Source organism: Grampus griseus (genome assembly GCF_964374135.1).
Source record: "Grampus griseus genome assembly, chromosome: 19".
Lineage (NCBI taxonomy): Eukaryota > Metazoa > Chordata > Mammalia > Artiodactyla > Delphinidae > Grampus > Grampus griseus.
In genome coordinates this window covers 45,743,436-45,755,537 of record NC_139013.1, presented here as the reverse complement: position 1 = coordinate 45,755,537, position 12,102 = coordinate 45,743,436, and the positions used below count along the sequence as shown (strand labels likewise).

General features: G+C 40.5%; 1 protein-coding gene across 2 annotated transcripts in view; it reads left to right on the top strand.

Moving 5' to 3' along the window:
* The window catches only part of GLG1 (golgi glycoprotein 1), a gene marked incomplete at its 5' end in the record, with an annotated part of 148,516 nt that overhangs the window by 113,351 nt on the left and 23,063 nt on the right, over window positions 1–12,102 (top strand). For both annotated transcript variants that reach the window (XM_082676241.1, XM_082676240.1), the window contains 6 exons: window positions 564–685; window positions 2,185–2,286; window positions 4,480–4,633; window positions 6,436–6,573; window positions 8,776–8,862; window positions 11,591–11,653. In XM_082676241.1, the coding sequence (XP_082532367.1) occupies window positions 564–685; window positions 2,185–2,286; window positions 4,480–4,633; window positions 6,436–6,573; window positions 8,776–8,862; window positions 11,591–11,653 (666 nt within the window). The remainder of the gene's footprint in view (window positions 1–563; window positions 686–2,184; window positions 2,287–4,479; window positions 4,634–6,435; window positions 6,574–8,775; window positions 8,863–11,590; window positions 11,654–12,102) is intronic.

The following is a 12,102-nucleotide window of genomic DNA, read 5'->3' as shown; positions in this document are numbered from 1 at the left end:
ATATAAAAAATAGTTGAGGAAAAATAGGAAATTATAAATAATATTCTTGTTTTTTGTAATTGGTATTTCTTGCAACTGAAATCTCACATCTCTTTTTAATAAAGCAGAGTATACTTGTTTTATGCCATTGTCTTTGCAGCAAAATTCAAATTCTAGATTTTTAAGACCAAATTAGATCTCTAACTGGAAATGTCTTCTGTTTACTCTTCTCCACTCAACTCTGCCTTGGCACTGAGTGTCAGATTTAGTAATTTGATTAACAGATGTGAGGAAAGAGGCAGCTTTTATATTGTAAGGTCCTCTTGTTTTGCACACATCCAGGGATGGTTCAGACAGGTAGGCAAGCTATACCTACAATGAGTTAAACAGAAAAACTTGCAAAGTAGAGGAACTAGTTGGAAAGTATTTGACAAGAGCCGTTGAGCTTGGCCAGTGACAATTGTAGTACCTTGTTAAGAGTACATTGTGATATACCAGACTGAGAACTGATTGAAGACATGACGTTGCTCATCCTAGATGTATAAGTGACTTTCTTTCTTCCTTCTTAATTTTTCTTAATCCAGCTTCAAACACTGATTCAGGAGACTGACCCTGGTGCAGATTACCGCATTGATAGAGCTTTGAATGAAGCTTGTGAATCTGTAATACAGACAGCCTGCAAACACATAAGATCCGGAGACCCAATGTAGGTTATCTTACTTGTGGTATTGTATTGTATTTGGCAGTGCAGCATGGGGAATATATCCCCAAATGACTTTCAGACGGTTTAGCAACTTAACTGAAATTTTGTTAAGCAGGAACACATACCAGCTTTTGTTAAAACTAGTATTGGGATGGAGACTTGGGCTCTGCCTCATCCATGATGTAGAGAACCTAGACCCAGCATTGTGATGATGTGTGTTGACAGTGACTGAGCATATACAGTCCTAGACATTAGGTCACTGAATAATCCTACTTAATGGTCAAATAAAAATCAGAGAGAAAAACTCACAGGATAAAATGAAGCATGCTTTGGCTCTATACTTTTCATCCTATGTGTATATTGTCTCATATGCATTGGCAACTTGATAATTATTAGAGAGTAGTTAATTATAATTGAAATAAAGCACAAAATATGGTGGTTGGAGGGGGTAATCATGGACAAAATGAACTCTGAAGTTATATCCAAGATCTAGGAAAGCTGTAAAATGCTGTAATAAAGCATTTGAGTCTCATGTATTGGTTTTTTTCCATATGATGTGCAAACAGCTCTTAAAACCAGGTTGCAAATAAGAACAGGTTTTCCATTCTGCAAAAATCTTTATAGCCTGCAGCTGGCCGTACCCAACTGTGTGAAACAAATGCAGTCCATGTTTCTCATCATTCTCCTGTGCATATACTCCAGATGTTCATGCTGTGGTAGGAGGTTAAAAAAAAGATCTTCTTCCTTGAAGCTCTTTGTATGGTTGGTGGAGGTAGACAAACACTCTTAAGACTGATTAAGACTATTTACCAATATGAAAATAACTGTGTCAACTCTTAAGGGAGCAGGGGAGAGGGAGGAAGGAGGGAACTGCTACAGATTAAATAGATTTGAGATACTGTCAGTTAAATGCAGGTTATGGACCTTTTCTGGGTCCTGTTTTGAACAAACGTGAAAAGGCATGAGATAATTGGAAAAATTTGAAAGCTGACAGGATATTTCATGATATTAAGGATTTTTAGATTTACTTCTTTGGTGGATAATGGTATTATGTTTTCATATTATAGAGAAACACGCTGAAGTATAATATTTACAAATGAAATGATAGGGTATCTGGGATTTATTTCAAAATATTAGCAAGGAGGGTATAGGGTTAAAACAAACTTTGTCTTAAAGCTATGGGAAGGGAAGATGGATATTATATGATTCTCTACTTTCGTATGGTTGGAAGTTTCTCATAATAAACAGTTAAATATACAGCAGCTGCACACAGCTCTTGTGTAAGCTGAGTCCTAAGTGCTAAGTGGCTCTAAAGTTGATAGAAGGCATAAGCACTGTTAGGTTGAGTTAATTTGAGTGATTCTCAGGAAAGTAAGTCCCTGATTGCCCTAGGAAAATAGCTAAATGGCTTTTTCTGCAGACCAAGCAATACTGGTGTGAGAGTTCTGAATCCATTGTCAGAACTTCCTCTCGTTACAATTTCACCCCTGTTTTATGCCCAGGATCCTCTCGTGCCTGATGGAACATTTATACACAGAAAAAATGGTGGAAGATTGTGAACACCGTCTCTTAGAGCTGCAATATTTCATCTCCCGTGATTGGAAGTGAGTATTTTGTTTTGTTTGGTTGGGGGGTTTTTCTGGCCACGCGGCATGTGAGATCCTAGTTCCCTGACCAGGAATCGAACCTGTGCCCCCTGCATTGGAAGCGCAGAGGCTTAAGCACTGGAAGTGAGTATTTTAAAGCCATAGTAAGGTAAGCCTCAACCTGTTCTCCTGTGTAGTCACTATCCCTTGTATTTTTAAAAAATAATCAGTAGGGCTTCCCTGGTGGCGCAGTGGTTGAGAGTCTGCCTGCCGATGCAGGGGACACGGGTTCGTGCCCCAGTCCGGGAAGATCCCACATGCCGCGGAGCGGCTAGACCCGTGAGCCGTGGCCGCTGAGCCTGCACGGGCCGGAGCCTGTGCTCCGCAATGGGAGAGGCCACAACAGTGAGAGGCCCGCGTACCACAAAAAAGAAATAATAATAATAATCAGTAGTAATTTGTTTTTGTTAAGTTGTGGGATAGCTGACACTCTAATCTCCAGAAAAATCTCTTTCTTGCTTTCAGAACAGTATCTAAAAGCAGAGACAGCCCCTGCAGGTCTATTCCCAAGTGGCCCCATTAACTACTACATTGAAAGTCAGGGTCCAGTGTTTCTGATACCACAAACGTCTATCCAAAAAGAACTTGGGCAGCGGTGGGGCAGCAGAAGCATCTTCAGATATGTCTCTTATAGTGATTTTTATTTTTATTGATTTGTCCTGGGTATGGGAGTTTGCTTTATTTCTTTTACTATTCAAAGTTATTGAATTTATTCTGTCTTAAGAAGCTCTTCTCGGTAAATGACAACTTGATTCTCTTTTCATCCTGTTAGCCAGAAAAAAGGGAGGAGGTAGATGAAATAGAAGTATATCTCTTATAGTCAGAATAACTGTTTATTGGCTGCAATCCCTCCCTCTTTCCATGTCTTATTTTCTCTTCCCACCTCCAGACCAGGCTGTTCCTCCTGCCTCCCAAGTTCAGCTGCTTCCTGATTGTTTTAAGCCACTGTACTTTGGTCATTAATTATTTTTCTGGTGATTAATATATGTTTTACCCCCATACTTTACTGGAAAAAGATTACTTGAAGACTCAGTGTGTCTATTTCTGTTTCCTCAAGTTAACTCTTGAGAAGACTTCAGAAACTTGGGTGGGAATTTCCCTGTGCTTACTCTAGCTATCTAAACCGAAATAACAGACTGTTTACTGAGTTTATTACCTTAAAAAAGTATGTTTTTTCCTCTCCTGTAATTCCTTCATCCATGATCAAAGGATGCTTTCCAATCTTTAAAGCTACTTAAATATTAGCCTTTTTCCTCCCATTAAGTAGCCCTCCCCCAAGGTTGATAGTATAATATAGACAGAGTGAAGTATCCATTGGTCTGATTTGGAGAGGCAGCAGGCTCGTCACCTAATCCACTGTCTCCAGAGTCAAAGTTAAATGTCAAGTTTTTTTAATTGATAAGCATGTTCAGGTAAACTAAAAATATAACTGCCTTACCTTGCATGGGAAAAAGAACTGGAACAGTTTTACTAGAAAAGAACTTGAGGAGGAGACGGTTTATGTTGTCCTTTCCTGATCTTAATGAACCTAGTATATCAGGTAAGATTGACTTTTACTCACAGAAAAAGTACTGAGTAAAAGTTGTGAATTGCCTGGTGATTGCTACAACCCTTGTCTCATTTCAGCTAGGGCATGTTAATGCTGAGTCTATTATTGTAATGTTGTGTGCCTTACATTGGGAAGATACCATCTTTTTTTTTTTTTTTTTTTGCGGTACGCGGGCCTCTCACTGTTGTGGCCTCTCCCGTTGCGGAGCACAGGCTCCGGACGCGCAGGCTCAGCGGCCATGGCTCACGGGCCCAGCCGCTCCGCGGCATGTGGGATCTTCCCGGACCGGGGCACGAACCCATGTCCCCTGCATCGGCAGGCGGACTCTCAACCACTGCGCCACCAGGGAAGCCCGTGAAGATACCATCTTTGAGGCAGAACTTAAATCTTCTATATTAAGGATTAACAAACTTCTACAGATTAACCACTGTGTGTTCATGAAGAACAAAATTCAGGAATGTACTTGTGCTCACCTGCCGTCTCCATTCCCCTAGAAGTGATTGTCAACGGGTACACAAACAAGCACCTTGCAGAAACCCTTAGCATGTCTTGGGAGGAAAGGTATAGTAAGAGTGGTTATCTCTTAACTCTTAACCTTATAGGCTGGACCCTGTCTTATACCGCAAATGCCAGGGAGATGCATCTCGTCTTTGCCACACCCACGGTTGGAATGAAACCAGTGAACTTATGCCTCCTGGAGCTGTGTTCTCATGCTTATACCGACATGCCTACCGTACTGAGGAACAGGGCAGGAGGGTATGCACTCAATATTGACTTCATTTCTTCCTGTCGTCATTTAATTCATTTGCTGTGAATTGTTGTGATTCCTATCATCCTAGGAAAACTTTGTTAGTATATCTGGCGAGGAGGGGTTGCTGCACTACTAGAAGCTTCTTCAGTGAGTGTACATAGAATTGTTCTACCAGCTTCCTTCCATCTGATTTTATGTTTTTAACAAAATGAGGGGACATTTCCAGTTTTTCTTAAAATTACCAAAATCTAAATCACAAGTAGACAAATGCCGCTACCCTAACTGTATTTAGCGTTAAAGATCCATTAGAAGCTCTTAGCCAAGGTGTAAATGGTTTTTAGGCTTCTGCCCTTGGCAGCAGAGCCCATAGTGCGTGTATTGGTGAGGCCCCTCAGACAGCACACGCGTTGAAGCTACACCCTCCACCCCCCACTCCCTTGGTGTTTGTCTGCCCTGAGTACTGCCTCTTGTTGGGATGTTCGTGTCTGCTTGGCTCTCAGGTGACATTTGTTGCCTTCTGGTCCCGTACTGACATGCTACTTGCTCTCCAGGGTGGCCTTTTTAAGCCTTCTGAGATAACTCTATTGCATTTCAGCCCTGCATTTGTTACAGAAAATATAGATGGTATTATTTCACAGGCATGTTTGCAAATACCCCTTCTGAGCTTAATGCAAAAGTCTGACTGTTTAGGATTCGGAATGAGGAGACTCAGAAAGAAATGTCATACTTTAGTTACTGCAGTATTAACCCAGTTTTTATATTGCTACGTAAGAAAATATGGAAATTTGTTGTTACTTTTTTCTTCGTATAATGAGCCTGTCATTAATCACAGGAGCTCCTAAATCCTAGCGTCTTGGTAGTCACTATAGTAGGAGGTTCCTTGTCTTTGTAAATAAAGAAAGAGTTGGAATCTGGTATGCTGTCCTTTTAAAAAATAGGCTTCTTTTAAAAATCGAGGTTAAAGTCACATAACATAAAGTTAATCATTTTAGAAGGAAAAATTCAGTGGCATTTAGTACATTCACAAAGTTGTGCAACCACCACCTCTGTCTACTTCCAAAATATTTCCATGTCTCTGAAAGGAAACTCCTGTGCCGATTAAGCAGTTAACTCTCTATACCCACCGTACCTCCCTCCAGATGTGTTGGCTCTTTTAGGAGGAGAGGCTGACTGTACCTGTCAATGACAGCTTTCTCACAACTCTCCCCAAAATATTAGTTTTAATATGTTTGACCCTCTGCTTAATTCTCATTAACTTATCTAGAAGAGTCGGGTTCTGACCTGAAGTAACTCTCACCTTGTTCCGAGTTTAAGTAAATTTGAACTCAGTTCTCCTCACCCAAGTGTTTATTCTCTCTTGAATCAGACCCAGTATTCCACTCTACATTCATAGAGTAGTGGCAAATTAATTTTCCTGAACAAAAACCTCTCTACCTCATCTGAACAAATCCAGTTCATTTTTTAATTGAAGTATAGTTGACTTACAATATTATATTAGTTTCAGGTGTACAGCATAGTGATTCAGTCCTAATTCACTTTTATCAGGATACTCTAAGAAAAGAATATTGTTTCATACAGTATATATATTAGAAAATGCCTAATGTATTTATAATCACATTCCTAGAGATAAAGGTGTTTAGAAACCTTATAGAACATTTAATTTTTATTCTGGAAGAGATTCGAGGCTTAAAGTTTGGTTCAAATAACTGTCAACTTATTTGTTATTTTCCTGACAATGGATTTGTTCTATCTGGTGTCTTTTGGTTTTGGTACCTTTGAAGTATTTTGCTTATTATTTCTCATGTAGCTCTCACGGGAATGCCGAGCTGAAGTCCAGAGGATCCTACACCAGCGTGCCATGGACGTTAAGCTGGATCCTGCCCTTCAGGATAAGTGCCTGATTGATCTGGGGAAATGGTGCAGTGAAAAAACAGAGACTGGACAGGTAGGTGACAAAGCTACCTATTTATGGTGCAGTAATAATAATAATGTTCATGATTAACATTTTATGTCGACTACAAACACCGTAAAATCCATCTCCATCAGCTTCACAGGTGTGTGATTTGTTATATTAGTCACTGTTCTTCCTATAAGAAATCCTGAGGAAAATGTTCTCTTTGGTCTCTACAACTGTACTTTTCCTAAGCAGTTAGTTTGTTTGAATGTTATGGTTATTATGGTTTGTAATTGATTGTTTTCCCTCTTTGTGCTGCCTCTTAAAAAGCCTCGAGCCAAAGATATGGCGTGCCTCTCGCAGGTGTATTAGATTTTGTGGTAGGCATTTTGTGTACTAACTTACTACTGGCTTCATTCCACTTTCCTTAACATATTTTCTTTTTCCTTTCTCTTTTTTACTCATTTTTAATTGATTTTATCTTGCCCTTCTTTTTTTTTCTTTTCTCATTTTTGTAAGCTACATTAGGTCCTTTTGAGGGAAGGCAGAGTATAAATATATACATCGATATGTGAATACTGATATGCATGAATAGTACGCTTGCCCTACGACAGTCCTAGAAGAGATGTAGAAATGGAATTATTTTTTCCATTTAGTAATTGATACACTTGAGGCTCAGAGAAATGAAGGGTATTGACTTAACTTACCTTGAGCTCAGGTCTAATCCTAGCCAGGCATTTGTTCCATTTTATTATAACCTCTCCGTACAGGGAAGTGTAGAAAAGGAGCAACCCCAAGAATTACTGTGCATGCTATAAATGGTTTCTTAGGATTTTGTGCCTAGTTAAAAAAAAAAAAAAAAGATAAGTTGTTGCATTCTAGCAAATTAGGTGGGAAGGTATCTTGTCTTTTAGATCAAGGCAGAGGAACCATGCAGTGAGGAATAGCTACTTATTTAAAGGCCCATTAATACTAGAAGGAGGCATGAACGGTTCCATTTGTACCACTCCAAAACACCCTCTGGGATTAAACTAATGAAAGTCACATGTGCAGGAATTGGACATTTTTTAAAAGCAACATGATGCCTGCTCAGATCTGTTGGGCCTGGGAATATCATTTTCAGCAGTCTGTTTCCTGGGCCTGCTACAGTTCTGTCGAGTTTATTGTTAGGAAATGCCATATAGTTTAGCTTGCTGTTGCCTCTGTCTAATGAAACAAGGGATATAGTCATATGGAATCCCATGAAACAGTTTCCTTTCATACGCCCTGTAAAGTAACAGTGAGAAAGCTGCACTACATTACAGCCCATCCCTGTGAAGCTAACTTAGGAAAGGAGTCCATGAGTGGAATTTTTCCCTTAGCTATTTATCTCCTCCCAAAAGTTGTATGCATTTTCCTTTAGGGTCCCCACCCCCCACTCCCTTTCTGGCTCTTGTATAATTCCCACAATCCTTCTCCTCGCTTCCCATTCTAATTCTGAAACAGAGATTCTTGCAGAATAGTCAGTAAGTTAAACTTGATCCTTTAACAGAGCCCTTTGCTGAGAAATAGCTGTTCGTGTTCTTTGGGAAAGTAAGCTAATGTAAAACTTAAAACCTCTAAGTCCCTAAAAGGAATAGCAATAGACTGATGTTACAAGGTAACTCCAGCTCAGTTTCCAAAGCCCAGGTAAGATAGCTTTTAGATACTCAAACCCTAGTGTGCTCACTTGTTTTACAGTTACCCTCAGAGGATCCTTTTATGTGGGTTAGGGTTAGAATCCCAGATTTGATTTGCAGGAGCTATCAGCTCTCTACTGCGTTTCAGACCCTGAAACTGGGTCCCAACTTACTTGCCCACGAAGAGTCGTAGAACGTGCCGTGTCTTTCACTGTGAATATTTTGTCCAACGATAATTATCAAAATGCAGATTAGCAAGGTGTTGACGGAATGGAGTAAAGGCCTGATGAGATTTTTAGACTCTGAGGACACCTGAACATTGATTCTTGTTGGACTTATCAGTTTGGCCTTCTGGAGGATTTGCATGGCGGTTGTACCCCCTTGACCCTCTTAACCACCCTGATACATCAAATAATCATCTTTTCGAAAATCCCAGTTTGGGGACTCAAATAAAGCTCTAGCATTCTGTTCAGTGAAGTTGTTTAAAAGAAAAGAAAAGCAAGACCACTGAAAAGGAAGTGGACACTGGTGTCTCATCTACCCTTGACTATTTATATAACTGACAGGTGCTAAGAGAGTGCCTTTTCATTTGCAGGAGCTTGAATGCCTCCAGGATCATCTTGATGACTTGGCTGTAGAGTGCAGAGATATAGTCGGCAACCTCACCGAGTTAGAATCCGAGGTAAGCAGTTTGCAACTCATGGAAGGAGAGTGCCCTGTCGGCAGCTTTTCTTTTCTTCTTAGTTCTTTTGTTTCAAGACTCTTGAGAATTCAGATTCCCTGTAGAACAAAAGAAACCTTGTCAGATTCTCTGTTTGCTTTTTAAAGATGAATATCATGATGCTTCTTGAACCCCTTCCTCATTTCTGTAGCTAAACACTGCATTTAGCCCTTCGGTTTTCTTCATAAATTAGAATTATCACAGTGACAAGACCAATCTTTTTTCCCCCTTTAAGAAAAGATAACAGCTATACTTCACATCCCTTAATCACATTCAAGAATAGTCCAAGCATTCCTATTCTGTCATCCTTAGCTTTTTCAATTAGGTCATTTGGTAATGTCTTTTTGTTTCGTTTTTTTAACTTATTTATTTATTTTTGGCTGCTTTGGGTCTTCTTTGCTGCATGTGGGCTTTCTCTAGTTGAGGCAAGCAGGGGCTACTCTTGGTTGTGTCGCGCAGGCTTCACATTGTGGTGGCTTCTCTTGTTGTGGAGCACGGGCTCTAGGCGTGCGGGCTCAGTAGTTGTGGCTCACGGGATTAGTTGCTCCGCGGCATGTGGGATCTTCCCCGACCATGGATCGAACCCGTGTTCCCCCCCATTGGCAGGCGGATTCTTAACCACTGTGCCACCAGGGAAGTCCCCATTTGGTAATGTTTGTGTGTCCACTGAAATAAAATAAAAGCCTGAGATTTGCAGTAAAACATGGAAGATTGAATATTATTCCATGTTTATCCCTGTTCCATCCTAAAACTCACTAAAGTACAAAAAATGAGATTAAAAAGAAACCTCATAAACATAGGCATACTATTTGAAATATAGAGAGTATTGGGGGGGTGGCAGTTAAAATGTGAAAATTGTCTTGTAGGGCCAGAAATCAGGGAAACAGTGAATGGCTATTTTTTTTTTTTATGTAAACCTTTTAGAACTATTTAAGTTGTCAAAATTGGCAATACATAAAATTACATTTCTTAGGGTCTTTATTTTCTTTCTGTTTTTCAAAAATGCATTGTCTTCTTTTATCTTGTGTCATCTCCTGTCTCATTCTCATTGTCCTTGTGGGCTGATGAGGATGTTCTGGGGTGTGTAACTGTTTTTTTTTTTTTGTGGTGCGCGGGCCTCTCACTGTCGTGGCCTCTCCCGCCGCGGAGCACAGGCTCCGGACGCGCGGGCCTAGTGGCCATGGCTCACGGGCCCAGCCGTTCCATGGCATGTGGGATCTTCCTGGGCCTGGGCACAAACCCGTGTCCCCCGCATCGGCAGGCGGCCTCTCAACCACTGCGCCACCAGGGAAGCCCCTGGGGTGTGTAACTCTTTAAAGGAAGATGTTATTTCAGCAGCTAATGCTGCACAGCAGTTAACTCTGCTTGAAGGCAGTTAGCGTGTGTTCCCGAGAGGTAGTAGTTTGTCATCTGGTTCGAGGACAGAATGATAGATGTCAGTTACTCCTGTTTTCATTTTGAACTGCTTAGCTTTGGAGAAAAATTCCAAAGACTTTACATACTCTAATATTATTTTTATTTTTTATTTTATTTTATTTTTTATTGGGGTAGAGTTGTTTATACTCTAATATTATTTTTGAATGTTTTTTTCTACCCACAGTTCTTACTTCTGTCTTCTCTCTTGCTCAAGCACGAGGGGAATCTGCCTCTAGAAAACTTGCCTTTCAAAGTATAATGAAGGAGCGTTAGAGGAGTAGCGTAGAACTGCTGTTCTGTCTGTGCTGGGGCTATCTAACCGAAATACTGGAAGAGTTTCCAAATGTACATATTGGACTATTTACCCATCAGATGATACTGATTCAGAGAAAGAAACTGCTCCTCCCCCACCCCTGGCTCTTTCTAAAGCAGAATTACTGATATTTTAGCTAGAGAGGGTGTGGAGAAAAGGGAACCCTTTTGCACTGTTGGTGGGAATGTAAATTGATACAGCCACTATGGAGGTTCCTTAAAAAACTACAAATAGAACTACCATATGACCCAGCAATCCCACTACTGGGCATATACCCTGAGAAAACCATAATTCAAAAAGAGTCATGTACCAAAATGTTCATTGTGGCTCTATTTACAATAGCCAGGACATGGAAGCAACCTAAGTGTCCATCGACAGATGAATGGATAAAGAAGATGTGGCACATATATACAATGGAATATTACTCAGCCAGAAAAAGAAATGAAATTGAGTTACTTGTAGTGAGGTGGATGGACCTAGAGTCTGTCATACAGAGTGAAATAAGTCAGAAATAAAAACAAATACCGTATGCTAACACATATATAGAGAATCTAAGGGGGGAAAAAAAAGGGTCATGAAGAACCTAGGGGCAAGATGGGAATAAAGACACAGACCTACTAGAGAATGGACTTGAGGATATGGGGAGGGGGAAGGGTAAGCTGTGACAAAGTGAGAGAGTGGCATGGATATATATACACTACCAAATGTAAAATAGATAGCTAGTGGTAAGCTGCCGCATAGCACAGGGAGATCAGCTCAGTGCTTTGTGACCACCTAGAGGGGTGGGATAGGGAGGGTGGGAGGGAGGGACACGCAAGAGGGAAGAGATGTGGGAACATATGTATATGTATAACTGATTCACTTTGTTATAAAGCAGAAACTAACACACCATTGTAAAGCAATTATACTCCAATAAAGATGTTAAAAAAAAAGAATTACTGATATTTTAATCTTCTGCAGGATATTCAAATAGAAGCCTTGCTGATGAGAGCCTGCGAGCCCATAATTCAGAACTTTTGCCACGTAAGTGATGTCTAGAGGAACAAGGGTTAGAAACAGAACCAGTTTCACTGGGGCTCTGGCCCCCAGGTGTATTGAACTCATCTCTGTCTTCAGCTCACATTGCTCCTAAGTGATAACCAACTTTCACCAGTTAAAGTTGAAAATGTAAACATCAAGAGGGGCCACCATCCTGGGAAACTATTTGCTTACCCCTCGTAGGTAACCAGATCGTTGGTTAACAGCACTTGCTGAGATGCCGTCTGTAAGGAAAGAGGTGGGGGGAAGCCTCATTTGTAGGGCTGAATTGCTTCTGATACGTACAGCTGGCATTTGTTAACAATACTGTGGCTTCCCCTTCCACCTCTCTCCTTGTACCTGATGTTGAGGGAATTCCGTTACTTTATTACTTTTAGTCACTTACTGAACTACCTAAATTGTGGGAGTGAAAACACACCCAGTAACCCTAAGGA